This window comes from Petromyzon marinus, chromosome 21, assembly GCF_048934315.1.
Source record: "Petromyzon marinus isolate PM22_M1 ecotype Great Lakes invasive population chromosome 21, UKy_Petmar_22M1.pri1.0, whole genome shotgun sequence".
Classification (NCBI taxonomy): domain Eukaryota; kingdom Metazoa; phylum Chordata; class Hyperoartia; order Petromyzontiformes; family Petromyzontidae; genus Petromyzon; species Petromyzon marinus.
Window position 1 is genome coordinate 2,883,564 of NC_133687.1, and position 16,013 is coordinate 2,899,576.

The window sequence follows — 16,013 nt, forward strand, 5'->3', positions numbered from 1 at the left end:
TAAGCTTCAGGTCTTCTCGGCCACGGTCATTCCCTCCCTTCTCTACGCTTGCGAAACGTGGACCCCCCTAATGGAACATCTTCGCCGGTTAGAAACATTTAGGCTGACCTGCCTACGATCCATCCTGGGTTTAACCAGACTGGATTGTGTGAGGAGCTCACAAATCCTTGAAAGATCTGGGCAGGGTCCCATCGGTGAGCTCCTCCGGCAGGCAAGGCTGCGATGGCTGGGTCATGTAGCCCGCATGCCCAGCCACCGCATGCCGAAACAGCTTTTGTTTGGCCGGATTGAGGGGGCTAAGCGGGCGCGGCACGGGCTAGAGAAGAGATGGAGTGATGTGGTACAGGAGGACGTGGAGCTGAGTGGACTTGCCGATGACTGGTACCAGCGGTGTCAAGATCGGCCTCTGTGGAGGAGGCTCGTGAAGGATGCTACTGGGCAGTTGGAGGCAGTCGCCCTCCAACAACAACGGAGGGCGGAGGAGCGACGCTCACAACAGCGAGCGGAGCGCCGGGTGGCTAAAGCACAGCAGGTTGGCACAGTAGGGGGCACAGGTGGTGCATCAGCCAGTCATCTCAGTCAGTCGACCCGTGGCACCTGGGTCTGCCCCGTGACCTCCTGCCAGCGGGCGTTCGACACTTCACGTGGCCTCAGGGTGCACATAGCCTGGCACAAGCGTCGTGGTGACGTCACCGCCACTTAGTGGCGAATGGCGGTTGTTGTTGTTGTACGTGTGTGTGTACGTGTGTGTGTACGTGCGTGTGTACGTGCGTGTGTGCGTGCGTACGTGCGTATGTGTGTGTGTGTACGTGTGTGTGTGTACGTGTACGTGTGTGTGTACGTGTGTGTGTGTACGTGTGTGTGTGTGTACGTGTGTGTGTACGTGTGTGTGTACGTGTGTGTGTACGTGCGTGTGTACGTGCGTGTGTGTGTACGTGCGTGTGTGTACGTGCGTGTGTGTGTACGTGTGTGTGTGTACGTGCGTGTGTGTGTACGACCTGGTCAAGGCCTATGATACCATCAGTAGGCCTGGGCTCTGGGTCGTTCTTCGTGCTTTTGGAGTACCTGACCCTCTGCTCACGATCATTAAGGACCTTCATGATGGTGAGCGGGCCCGGGTAAAACTACGTGGCCGGGAGTCAGAGCCATTCCCTGTACACCTTGGGGTGTGACAGGGATGTCCTCTGGCTCCCACATTATTTAACATCTATTTTGACCACGTAGTTCGTGAAGCCTTCAATAGCTGTACCGGGGGAATCTCCATATGGTACAGATATAATGGGAGGCTAATCGATGCCCGGGTGCGGTCAAGGGATGGCTCCCTATTGCTCAACCACGTTATGTATGCTGATGATTTGGTAATAGCTGCTCAGTCAGAGGAGGAGTTGGAGACGCTGCTGCTGAGACTGGAGCGTGCCACTAAGAGGTGGGGCCTTACCATCAGCCCCACCAAAACTAAGCACCTGCCTGGGTATTTTGTACCATCGGACACTCCACCCCCACAACTCCCAATCGCTGATGGGGCAGTTGTGGAGAGAGTGGAGAGTTTCCCATACCTGGGCAGTGTGCTTATGACTGGCTCCAGTTTAACAGCAGAGGTCTCACTCCGAATCAGTCGAGCGGCAATATCTTTTCATCGGTTGCGTAACGCTGTGTGGAAGCTACCTGGTCTATCGCTCCGCACTAAGCTTCAGGTCTTCTCGGCCACGGTCATTCCCTCCCTTCTCTACGCTTGCGAAACGTGGACCCCCCTAATGGAACATCTTCGCCGGTTAGAAACATTTAGGCTGGCCTGCCTACGATCCATCCTGGGTTTAACCAGACTGGATTGTGTGAGGAGCTCACAAATCCTTGAAAGATCTGGGCAGGGTCCCATCGGTGAGCTCCTCCGGCAGGCAAGGCTGCGATGGCTGGGTCATGTAGCCCGCATGCCCAGCCACCGCATGCCGAAACAGCTTTTGTTTGGCCGGATTGAGGGGGCTAAGCGGGCGCGGCACGGGCTAGAGAAGAGATGGAGTGATGTGGTACAGGAGGACGTGGAGCTGAGTGGACTTGCCGATGACTGGTACCAGCGGTGTCAAGATCGGCCTCTGTGGAGCAGGCTCGTGAAGGATGCTACTGGGCAGTTGGAGGCAGTCGCCCTCCAACAACAACGGAGGGCGGAGGAGCGACGCTCAGAACAACGAGCGGAGCGCCGGGTGGCTAAAGCACAGCAGGTTGGCACAGTAGGGGGCACAGGTGGTGCATCAGCCAGTCATCTCAGTCAGTCGACCCGTGGCACCTGGGTCTGCCCAGTGACCTCCTGCCAGCGGGTGTTCGACACTTCACGTGGCGTCACGGTGCACATAGCCTGGCACAAGCGTCGTGGTGACGTCACCGCCACTTAGTGGCGAATGGCGGTTGTTGTTGTGTGTGTACGTGCGTGTGTGTGTGTACGTGCGTGTGTGTGTGTACGTGCGTGTGTGTGTACGTGCGTGCATGTGAGTGTACGTGCGTACGTGTGTGCGTGTACGTGTGTGTGTGTACGTGTGTGTGTGTGTGTGTACGTGTGTGTGTACGTGTGTGTGTGTGTGTGCGTGTGTGTGTGTACGTGCGTGTGTGCGTGTGTGTGCGCGTGTGTGTGTACGTGTGTGTACGTGTGTGTACGTGTGTGTACGTGTGTGTGTGTACGTGTGTGTACGTGTGTGTGTGTACGTGTGTGTACGTGTGTGTACGTGTGTGTGTGTACGTGTGTGTGTGTGTACGTGTGTGTGTACGTGTGTGTGTGTGTACGTGTGTGTGTGTGTACGTGTGTGTGTGTGTACGTGTGTGTACGTGTGTGTATGTGTGTACGTGTGTGTGTGTGTGTACGTGTGTACGTGTGTGCGTGGGTCTCGCCTGCACGGTGGCCTTGGGCAGCCACGCGAGCGCCACGAAGAGCTTCTCCCGGGCGCTGAGGCCGGCGCAGCCGACGGCCCCGAACGTGACGAGGAGGCGCATCAGCAGCCCCACCAGCAGCACCACCACACATAGCCCTGCTCACCGCCACCAGCACCGTCGTCGTCATCATCATCAGCAGCGCGCACAGCAGCAGATCATCAGCACCATCATCATGATTATAGCGGTGAGGGTGGTGCTGCTGCTGGTGCTGACGGCGATTACGCCCGTTCGCCCAGGAGCGCCTCGCCGGGCCCCCAGAGACGCCCCTTCGGGCGCGAGCGGCGTCCGTCACTGTTGCGGGCGCTGCCCACAGCAGTGACGGACGTGGGCAGGGCGGAGGTGGGGGCGGGGGTGACCTCTGGAGTTAGTGAGCGGCGTCACCACCTGTGGTGCGGGGATCCAGCACGGAGAGGGAGACCTCGGCGCCGATCAGGGAGAAGAGCAGAGGCTGGAACACTCCGATCCACACGGCCTTCACTGCCTCCGCCACAGCCTCCTGCGCACGACGCACACACGGTGCACACACGGTACACACACGACACACACACGACACACACACGACACACACGCGGTGCACACGCGGTGCACACACGATGCACACACGACACACACACGTGACACACACGATACACACACGACACACACGATACACACACGACACACACACGTGACACACACGATACACACACGACACACACACGACACACACACGATACACACACGACACACACACGACACACACACGATACACACGGCCTTCAGTCACACATCCACCCACTCACTCACCACACGATACATACACACGCACTATACGTGCTCACATACACGACACACACACGTGGCACGCGCACACACACAACACACACACAACACACACACGACACACACACGACACACACACAACACACACACGACACACACACGACACACACACAACACACACACAACACACACACGACACACACACAACACACACACAACACACACATGACACACACACGACACACACACACGACACACACACACGACACACTCACGTGACACACACACGTGACACACACACGTACGTGACACACACACGACACACACACACACACGTGACACACACACACGACACACACACTCACGTGACACACACACGTGACACACATACACGACACACACACACGACACACACACACGTGACACACACACACGTGACACACACACACGTGACACACACACACATGACACACACACTCACGCTGGTGTCTCCCCATCCCCGAGCGGCCACGAAGGGCACCATGAGGCAGCAGAGGCCGCCGGCCCCCGGGAAGCCCAGGGCCTCGCTACCAAATATGGCCAGGACCCCCGTGGCCAACAGCAGGGTCGTCCTCCAAGCCACCACGTGCGCCTGTCAAAAATCGCACGCACGCGTCGACAGACGTCAACCGTTTCCCGTTACCATGACGAACGTGTACAATGACGTCTTTCTCCCGATTGCGTTCGGATGACTGATGGGGAGGGGTGGGCGGGTGGGAGTGGTGGGTGGGGGGGGGCAGTGGGTGGGAGGGTAGGGGTGGGGGGGTGGGAAGGAGGGGTGGCGCTAATTAACCACACACGCTGAGAACAGGCACCTGTGAGCACTATGACTCTTCGTGTGTGTGTGTGTGTGCGCTAAGTGTTCTGTGTGCTGTTTAAAAGTTGTTTCAAGAGTGGAACACTGTCAACATGGGAGTCAATGGGACAACGATGATCGTTCAACGACTTTTCCGCTTACCTAGCAACTATCAAGGAACCTACCGGGACCACGCCACTATTACATTCATGGCGGGGGGAGGGGTGGAAGTGTCGCGCGCCAGGCGGATTGTGGGCTGCCCCGTTTGTTTTTTTAACGTTCTCCAACGAGGCCACTCGGTCCGTTACGTGGGAGTACCTCGGTGACTCTCTCAGGAAGCGAGACGCACCGACACTCTCGTGCACAGCCGTACTTTTACTCTTGCTGTGCTACGTACGCGTCGCGCACCGTTGCTCTTCATCTTACTCCGCTCAGTCGGCGTTAGGTGCCGAGGTCGTGACATGTGGCGGGTTTGCTCCGTGCCCCCCCCCCGCGCCGGTCCCGTTCAATTGGAACGGTGACCCGATGCCTACTATATTGAGGGTGATATTGGCACGCGTCAAATGAAGACCGATTGATTGATTGATCGAGAGACTCGCCCTGGAGAAAACTGGGCACGCTGAGCAAAAGGCAAAGCAAGCAACGGTTGGCTACGTTCGAAATCCTTTCGCACCGTACGCCCGGTGAAGCCGGTTGTAATCACCGGCGAAACGTCATACTCGAATTGTGTGTTTCTCTCCGACACAACGGTGTGCTGTGCTAGTCTAGTGGGTTCACACACTAGCACCTGGAGGCAACACGATTATTATAACACCCCAACAGGGTCACTGCATAAATGTACACTTGGGTTAACTAGACCACAACGGGGTAACTACATAACCGGGTCAGTCAGTGACACACTGCCTGACTCACGATGCCCAGCGTAAAGGCCGAAGACCGAGGGTCGAAGAGACGCAGCACCGACGGGTTCCATTCCAACAGACGGCCCGGATCGGCTCTCGGCACTTCCCTTGTATGCCCCTGAGCGTGAGCTGGCTCCGACCTCGGCCACGCCCCCTTCTAGATCCTTCTAAAATTTCCTGGGCCTCATGTCACGTGTCCCTCTTGCCACCCTTTGGTCCCCCCCCCACCCCTCGCTACCCTCTCTTGGTCACGTGCGCTCTCGGGTTTCACCCGGACTGTCACGTGCTCACTCGCCCTCTCTCTGACCGTCACCAGAACCACGCCCCCTGGGGCCCGCTTCCATGCCATGCCTACCCTGGTGCCAGGCCCAAGACGCACAGTTCCACTCTTAGAATAAAAGGGTTTTTCCCCTTTTTTCCGGCAACAAAACTGAAATCTTTTTTACGAGGATTCATGTTTACTGCATTGACCACAATACCAGCAGTCAAAATGCAAACAAAAAACACGCTATGATAATATATGTGGCATTGTCCTTGAAACTGATTGGTCCACACCAAGGGACGGCTTTCTTTTGAGCCTCGACCCAATTGGTGCTCGACCAGATGACGCCAAAAGGTGTACTCCTTTTGGCGTCATTTGGTCGAGCACATAGTGTGTGTTTTTTGTTTGCATTTTGACTGCAGGTATTGTGGTTAATGCAGACATGAATCCTCGTAAAAAGGTTTCAGTTTTGCTGCCAGAAAAAAGGGGAAAAACCCTGTTATTACATTTTGGTACTGGCAAAGGAGGTCTAATGATGTAGATGCTCACCCCGAGCCCTCATTACTTTGATAGTGCATTGTCTTTGAGCTGTGTGACGCCTTCTGGCGTCATCTGGTCGAGCATCAATTGGGTCGAGGCTCAAAAGAAAGCCGTCCCTTGGTGTGGACCAATCAGTTTCAAGGACAATGCATATATTTTCATAGTATGTTTTCTGTTTGCATTTTGACTGTAGGTGTTGTGGTTAATGCAGACATGAATCCTTGTAAAAGGTTTCAGTTTTGTTGCCAGAAAAAAGGGGAAAAACCCTATTATTATTATATTTTGGAACTGGCAAAGGAGGTCTAATGATGTAGTTCCACTCTGGTGACAGTAGCTGGCGCTAGACGCCACAGTGAATCCATTTACGTCACTACACTCGTAACGAATTGGCATGTTTTGCTTACATGACAAACCTTACTAATTGGCTGTGTCGAGTGGTGGTGGGTTAACGACACGTTTATATTTACGCGGTCTGACCCAAAATAACTTTTATTGTGAACACATACATTAGCTCCGTCCGTCCGTGTATGACACAGCGGGAAGCGGGTCACGGTAACGCTTGCAGACATGAAGACGATGCGAACCGAGCCTCTCGCGTGCCCTCATGCACTTGGGTAGCGACTCGCGCCCGACAGGGGAACCTAAAACCTTGTGATTTCCCAAAAAAATGAAGGTGTTTTAATCCCGTAGTTTGTTAAAAGCTCCACTCCCCCTCTTCCTTCTTCCCTCCCCCTCCTCACTCCCCTCTTTCTCCCCCCATCCCCTATACAGTAGTCCCTCGGTAAACGTTTTTGAATGCGTTCATCGAATGAAGGCATTACATGTTAAAAAAAAAAACAGTCAAGGTCTAAACGCTCATGAATGAGCGCCGCCAAATTGGCTGAGGCATATGCTCAGCCCCAATCACAGGCGCTCGGATTGGAAGAAATTGGTGTGGGACACTGATAAGGGGTTGACAGGTTTGTGAATTGGTCTGTAATAAGGTAGGGCACTGATAAGGGGTTGACAGGTTTGTGAATTGGTCTGTAATAATGTAGGGACACTGATAAGGGGTTGACAGGTTTGTGAATTGGTCTGTAATAATGTAGTGACACTGATAAGGGGTTGACAGGTAAGTGAATTGGTCTGTAATAATGTAGGGACACTGATAAAGGGTTGACAGGTAAGTGAATTGGTCTGTAATAATGTAGTGACACTGATAACGGTTTGACAGGTAAGTGAATTGGTCTGTAATAATGTAGGGACACTGATAAGGGATTGACAGGTAAGTGAATTGGTCTGTAATAAGATAGTGCACTGACTAGGGGTTGACAGGTAAGTGAATTGGTCTGTAATAAGGTAGTGACACTGATAAGGGGTTGACAGGTTTGTGAATTGGTCTGTAATAAGATAGTGCACTGACTAGGGGTTGACAGGTAAGTGAATTGGTCTGTAATAATGTAGTGACACTGTTAAGGGGTTGACAGGTAAGTGAATTGGTCTGTAATAATGTATGACACTGATAAGGGGTTGACAGGTAAGTTAATTGGTCTGTAGTAATGTATGACACTGATAAGGGGTTGACAGGTAAGTGAATTGGTCTGTAGTAATGTATGACACTGATAAGGGGTTGACAGGTAAGTGAATTGGTCTGTAGTAATGTATGACACTGATAAGGGGTTGACAGGTAAGTTAATTGGTCTGTAGTAATGTAGGGACACTGATAAGGGGTTGACAGGTAAGTGAATTGGTCTGTAATAAGGTAGGACACTGATAATGGGTTGACAGGTTTGTGAATTGGTCTGTAATAAGGTAGGGACACTGTTAAGGGGTTGACAGGTAAGTGAATTGGTCTGTAATAATGTAGGGACACTGATAATGGGTTGACAGGTTTGTGAATTGTTCTGTAATAAGGTAGGGACACTGTTAAGGGGTTGACAGGTAAGTGAATTGGTCTGTAATAATGTAGGGACACTGATAATGGGTAGACAGGTAAATGAATTGGTCTGTAATAAGGTAGGGACACTGATAAGGGGTTGACAGGTAAGTGAATTGGTCTGTAATAAGGTAGTGACACTGATAAGGGGTTGACAGGTTTGTGAATTGGTCTGTAATAATGTAGGGACACTGATAATGGGTTGACAGGTTTGTGAATTGGTCTGTAATAATGTAGGGACACTGATAATGGGTTGACAGGTTTGTGAATTGGTCTGTAATAAGGCAGGGACACTGACTAGGGTTTGACAGGTTTGCTATCGTATCACCAGAGCGAAAAGTTGCACAATCCACCTGCTTTGAAGAAATCCTCGACCAATGGGTCAGGCATGAAAGCAAGACGCACGATAAATTGTGAGAATTGTAACCTTCAAATATTTCTATTCTATTTTTATTTTAGTTGCACACGGTGCAACTAAAATAAAACCGTTTCCGCCTGTGTATTATTGCCCACGGGTTAAAAAAACCATCCGAAGCTATTTCAGTAAAAGTGAGCAGGGAGAATGGAGTGCGGCCCACAGTCGTGAATCTCGCACAGCCACCCCGTTGAAATCGGTCGTTTTGCCCCTGCTGTGACGTCTGGTTGTGCGAACTGTGCGGCACCGTGCTCGCGTTTTGTTAAAATAAAGTAGAAATATACTTTAAAATAAGGGGGGGCTGCGGCTGGCCTTGCCGGCCTGGGCGATGGAAGTTCACTCGCCTGGTCGGGGCTCGGGAAGAACCGGAGGACGAGCCCCAGAGCCAGGCCCGAGAAGACCCCCATCACGATTTCCAGCGGCCCGCGCAGCACCGTGAAGAGCAACGAGCCTGCGGCGACGCGGCACCTCCCATCAGCTACGTACGGTGCAAGCGAGGTTCAGCAGATTGACATGCGAAGGTAACCCCGGGCCCCCCGCGCGAGCTGCGAGGGGCAAGTGCCGTCGGCGAGCAACGGCAGCGGCGCCTATGGAAGGCCGGCCGGCGCGGCGAGTCGGCGATGTGGCCGGAGCCACGCCCAGGCCGCCTTTGTCTCTCCCCCCCAGTGCCCATGTTTTTTTTTACGCACCGCGCCGCACCGAGCGTGCCCATTGAAGGCCGAGTCGGCAATCGGTGGGGGGGGAGGACCGGAACCGGTTCAGACATTACGTCACTCATATTGGCCATTAGCAGGAATCGAACTTGGGTCGCCGGGTTTACAGCGAAGTGCGCTGACTGCTGTGCTACCGCCCCACAAAGAGACAAAGATCCCCCATGTAGCCTTAACACACTGCAGGAGAATGTGCTGTTAGCGAGCACCTATGAAGGCCGGTACAGCAACAAACGGGTGGGTGGCAACACCACCCCTGCCGTCTTTGTCTCCCCAGTGGCGATGGTTACACATCGCACCGGGTACTTACTCGAGGCTGAGTCGACCTAGGGGAGACCCAGGACCGGATCAGATAATCGTCACTGGTGTTGGCCGTGAGCGGGAATCGAACCCGGGTCGCCAGGTTCGTAGCGCTAGCCGCTACGTGACCGCTCCCGACGACGCACAGACACAATACCCTCCGATTAGCCATGTACGGTGTGAAAGAAGTTCAACATGCATACATACATACAACCGCCATACGCCACTAAGTGGCGGTGACGTCACCACGGTGCTTGTGTCAGGCTAGGTGCACTTTAAGGCCAAGCTAAGCGTCGAACGCCCGCTGGCAGGAGGTCACGGAACAGACCCAGGTGCCATGGGTTGAGTGACTAAGATGACTGGCAGATGCACCACCTCTGCCCCCTACTGTGCCACGCACTCACACACACACGTACACACAGACACACACGTACATGCACGCGTGCATACACACGCACAATATATGCACACGTGGATACGTACAGATACAAATGCATATGTACGCATGCGCACGCACGTACACACACAACAAAGATCCCCTGTATAGCCTTAACAGACTGTCGGGGCAAGTGCCGTTAGCGAGCACCTATGAACGCACATACATGTATACACTCGCATGTACACGCACACATGCACGCACACAAATAAGCACACACATATGCTCACATACATATACACAAACAAAGACAAAGATCCCCCATATAGCCTTAACAGACTGTCGGGGCAAGTGCTGTTAGCGAGCACCTATGAAGGCCGGAACGGCACACGAGGGGGTGGGTGGCCAGCACCACGCCCGACCGCCTTTGTCTCCCCAGTGGCAATGTTTACACACCGCACCAGGTACTCATTTGAGGCCGAGTCGACCTAGGAGAGGCCCAGGACCGGTTCAGATAATCGCCACCGGTGTTGGCCGTGAGCGGGAATCCAACCCGGGTCGCCGGGTTCATAGCGCAGCGTAGCGCTAACCGCTACACACAGACACACAGTACAAAGACTAAAATCCCCCATAGAGCCCAAACAGACTGTTGGTGGCAAGTGCTGTTAGCAAGCACCTATAGAGGCCGGCACAGCACACAAGGGGGTGGGAGCAGAGCACCACGCCCGGCCGCCTTTGTCTCCCCAGTGGCGATGTTTGCACACCGCACCAGGTGTTGGTGGCTGTGAGGAACTCGAACTCGGGCCCTCAGGTTGGTAGCGCAGTGTGCTCACCGCTACGCCGCCGCTCACAAATACACACACAAATACAGACACAAATACACACGCAAATACACACACATATACACACACATATACAGACACACAGACACACACAAATACAGACACAAATACAGACACAAATACACACGCAAATACACACGCAAATACACACGCAAATACACACGCAAATACACGCGCAAATACACGCGCAAATACACGACACAAATACAGACACAAATACAGACACAAATACAAACACAAATACAGACACAAATTAACACACAAATACACGCACAAATACACGCACAAATACACGCACAAATACACACACAAATACACACACAAATACACGCACAAATACACGCACAAATACACGCACAAATACAGACACAAATACAGACACAAATACACACAAATACACGCACAAATACACACACAAATACACACGCAAATACACACACAAATACACACACAAATACACGCACAAATACAGACACAAATACACGCACAAATACACGCACAAATACACGCACAAATACACACACAAATACACACACAAATACACACACAAATACACACACAAATACACACAAATACACACACAAATACACACACAAATACACACACAAATACACACACAAATACACACACACAAATACACACACAAATACACACACAAATACACACACAAATACAGACACAAATACACGCACAAATACACGCACAAATACACGCACAAATACACACACAAATACACACACAAATACACGCACAAATACACACACAAATACACGCACAAATACACGCACAAATACACACACAAATACAGACACAAATACACGCACAAATACACGCACAAATACACGCACAAATACACGCACAAATACACACACAAATACACACACAAATACACACACAAATACACGCACAAATACACGCACAAATACACGCACAAATACACGCACAAATACACGCACAAATACACGCACAAATACAGACACAAATACACACACAAATACACACACAAATACAGACACAAATACACACACAAATACACACACAAATACACACACAAATACACACACAAATACACACGCAAATACACGCGCAAATACACACACAAATACACACACAAATACACACACAAATACACACACAAATACACACACAAATACACACACAGAGACACACAGACGACACACACAGACACAAATACACACACAAATACACACACAAATACACACACAAATACACACACACAGACACACAGACGACACACACAGACGACACACACAAATACACACACAAATACACACACACATACACACACAAATACAGACACACAGACGACACACACAAATACAGACACAAATACACACACAAATACAGACACAAATACACACGCAAATACACACACACAGACACAGAGACGACACACAGACACACACAAATACACACACAAATACACACACAAATACAGACACACAGACGACACACAGACACACACAAATACACACACACAAATACACACACAAATACACACACAAATACACACACAAATACAGACGACACACAGACACACACAAATACACACACAAATACACACACAAATACAGACACAAATACATACACAAATACACACACACAGACGACACACAAATACACGCACAAATACACGCACAAATACAGACACAAATACACACACACACATACACACAAATACACACAAATACACACAAATACACACACAAATACACACACAAATACACACACAAATACACACACAAATACACACAAATACACACACAAATACACACACAAATAAACACACAAATACACACAAATACACACACAAATACACACAAATACACACACAAATACACACACAAATACACAGACACATACACACACAGACACACAGACACACACACAGACACACACAGACACACACACACAAATACACACACACAGACACACACAGACACACACAGACACACACAAATACAAACACAGACACACACACAAATACACACACACAGACACACACAGACGACACACAGACACACACACAGACACACAGACGACACACACAGACACACACAGACCTGTGGAGAAGGCGCTGGAGAGGCAGGCGTTGAAGCCCGTGATGGCGAGAACGTCGTCCACACTGCCAGCGGCGAGTAGCAGCGTGGGGATGCCCTGCTCCGTGCCCAGCCCTCGCTCCTGCAGAGCCAGCATGGAGGGCACCACCACGGCCGGGGACACTGCGCCCAGCACGCAGCTGTGTCGTGGAGGGCACATACACACACAGGGCATGGAGGGCACCACCACGGCAGTGTGGCGAATGAGTGGGTGAGTGGGTGGGTGGGTGAGTGGATGATTGAGTGGGTGAATGGGTGGGTGAGTGGATACGTGAGTGGGTGAGTGAGTGGGTCAATGGGTGGGTGAGTGGGTAAGTTAATGGATGAGTGAGTGAGTGGGTGAATAGGTGGGTGAGTGGGTGAGTTAATGGATGAGTGAGTGAGTGGGTTAATGGATGGGTGAGTGGGTAAGTTAATGGATGAGTGAGTGAGTGGGTGAATAGGTGGGTGAGTGGGTGAGTTAATGGATGAGTGAGTGAGTGAGTGGGTGAATAGGTGGGTGAGTGGGTGAGTTAATGGATGAGTGAGTGGGTGAGTGAGTGGGTGAATAGGTGGGTGAGTGGGTGAGTTAATGGATGAGTGAGTGGGTGAGTGAGTGAGTGGGTGAATAGGTGGGTGAGTGGGTGAGTTAATGGATGAGTGAGTGGGTGAGTGAGTGAGTGGGTGAATAGGTGGGTGAGTGGGTGAGTTAATGGATGAGTGAGTGGGTGAGTGAGTGAGTGAGTGGGTGAATAGGTGGGTGAGTGGGTGAGTTAATGGATGAGTGAGTGGGTGGGTGAGTGAGTGGATAAGTGGGTGGATGAGTGGGTGGGCGAGTGTGTTCGTGTGACCTGCAGCGTGGTGGTGGTGGTGGTTGAAGGCAGTGTGGTGGATGAGATGACACAGTCAGTGTCTGCTATCCTGAGTCCTCAACCCCAGGGAGAGCAATCAATGAGTGAAGTTCATGAGAACAGTAACCACGGTAGTAGTAGTAGTAGCAACAGAAGAGTGATAGGGAGGCACCTGACCCCCGGTGAGTGAATCAGCGAGTTCCGGATCATCATTTATATTTGGAATGGCCCGCCGCTCTCTCTATACTTGAGCTGCGACGGGTTCTGGGCGAGAGGGGGATGCCGCCGCTTAGCCGGTGGGTCACCTACCCCAGCATGAACCCCCACACCCAGGGCAGGTGGAGGAGGAAGTGGGCGGTCACCCCGACGGAGACAGCCTCCACCAGGCAGGGCAGCACGGAGAGGCGCACACACACGCCCTTGAGCCTCCTCAGAGACTGCGGCAACAACGCAGGCAAAGTTCCCCCGTGTAGCGAGCGTGTGCCAGTGTGTGAGTGTGTGTGTGCTGGTGAGCGTGTGCCAGTGTGTGAGTGTGTGTGCTCGTGAGCGTGTGACAGTGTGTGAGTGTGTGTGCTCGCGAGCGTGTGTGTGTGCTCGCGAGCGTGTGCCAGTGTGTGTGAGTGTGCTCGCGAGCGTGTGCCAGTGTGTGAGTGTGTGTGTGCTCGCGAGCATGTGCCAGTGTGTGAGTGTGTGCCAGTGTGTGAGTGTGCTCGCGAGCATGTGCCAGTGTGTGAGTGTGTGCCAGTGTGCCAGTGTGTGAGTGTGCTCGCGAGCGTGTGCCAGTGTGTGAGTGTGTGTGTGCGAGTGTGTGAGTGTGCTCGTGAGCGTGTGCCAGTGTGAGTGTGTGTGTGTGTACTCGCGAGCGTGTGCCAGTGTGTGAGTGTGTGAGTGTGTGCCAGTGTGTGTGTGTGTGCCAGTGTGTGAGTGTGCTCGCGAGCATGTGCCAGTGTGCGAGCGGTAGTGTAGCGGTTAGCGCTACGCTGCGCTACGAACCTGGAAACCCGAGTTCGATTCCCGCTCACGGCCAAGACCAGTGACCATTATTTGAACCGGTCCTGGGTCTCCCCTAGGTCGACTCAGCCTCAAATGAGTACCTGGTGCGGTGTGTAAACATCGCCACTGGGGGAGACAAAGGCGGTCGGGCGTGGTGCTGACCACCCACCCCCTCGTGTACCGTTCCGGCCTTCATAGGTGCTCGCTAACAGCACTTGCCCCTACAGTCTGTTAAGGCTACACGGGATATATTTGTCTTTGTGTGTGCTCACGAACGTGTGCCAGTGTGCCAGTGTGTGAGTGTGTGCCAGTGTGCCAGTGTGCGAGTGTGTGCGAGTGCTCGTGAGCGTGTGCCAGTGTGCGAGGGTGTGCCAGTGTGTGAGCGTGTGCCAGTGTGTGAGTGTGTGCGAGTGTGTGCGAGTGTGTGCCAGTGTGTGAGTGTGTGCTCGTGAGCATGTGCCAGTGTGCGAGGGTGTGCCAGTGTGTGCGAGTGTGTGCGAGTGTGTGCGAGTGTGTGCCAGTGCGTGAGTGTGTGCCAGTGTGTGCCAGTGTGTGCCAGTGTGCGAGTGTGTGCCAGTGTGTGCCAGTGTGTGCCAGTGTGTGCCAGTGTGTGCCCGCGCTCGCGAGCGTGCGCCACGCGAGTCCGTGCTGGCCCCGGCCGGGAGTCGAACCTAGCTGGGCCGCGGTCACCTGTGGATCGAGTCCCAGGCCGGCACGCATCAGGATCACGGTGAGCGCCGCCCTCCTCAGCGCCGACGACCACTCCTGAGCGATGCCGTCCACCAGCTGGCCCGGCACGTTCTTCAGTGCGAAGCCCATCAGCAGCATCCCTGGGCCCCCACGTGACCACGTCCAACCAGGGTGACAACTCCAGAGAGCAGGCGACGACAACTCACATCAACACACACACGTACACACAACAACAACAACCGCCATTCGCCACTAAGTGGCGGTGACGTCACCACGACGCTTGTGCCAGGCCATGTGCACCCTGAGGCCACGTGAAGTGTCGAACGCCCGCTGGCAGGAGGTCACTGGGCAGACCCAGCAGGTGCCACGGGTCGACTGACTGAGATGACTGGCTGATGCACCACCTGTGCCCCCTACTGTGCCAACTTGCTGTGCTTTATCCACCCGGCGCTCCGCTCGTTGTTCTGAGCGTCGCTCCTCCGCCCTCCGTTGTTGCTGGAGGGCGACTGCCTCCAACTGCCCAGTAGCATCCTTCACGAGCCTCCTCCACAGAGGCCGATCTTGACACGCAAACCCCAACGTGGAATCTCCGCCACCGGCTC

At 52.9% G+C, this 16,013-nt stretch overlaps 1 protein-coding gene across 4 annotated transcripts in view; it reads right to left on the minus strand.

Annotated features, from left to right (window-relative positions):
- LOC116944655 (sodium/hydrogen exchanger 9B2-like) overlaps positions 1-16,013 on the minus strand; it is a 39,167-nt gene that overhangs the window by 13,663 nt on the left and 9,491 nt on the right. For all 4 annotated transcript variants that reach the window (XM_076068408.1, XM_032958389.2, XM_076068410.1 and 1 more), the window contains 7 exons: positions 15,412-15,551; positions 14,038-14,165; positions 12,863-13,038; positions 8,895-9,001; positions 4,163-4,312; positions 3,304-3,415; positions 2,878-3,014 (listed from right to left, as the gene is read on the minus strand). In XM_076068408.1, the coding sequence (XP_075924523.1) occupies positions 2,878-3,014; positions 3,304-3,415; positions 4,163-4,312; positions 8,895-9,001; positions 12,863-13,038; positions 14,038-14,165; positions 15,412-15,551 (950 nt within the window). The remainder of the gene's footprint in view (positions 1-2,877; positions 3,015-3,303; positions 3,416-4,162; positions 4,313-8,894; positions 9,002-12,862; positions 13,039-14,037; positions 14,166-15,411; positions 15,552-16,013) is intronic.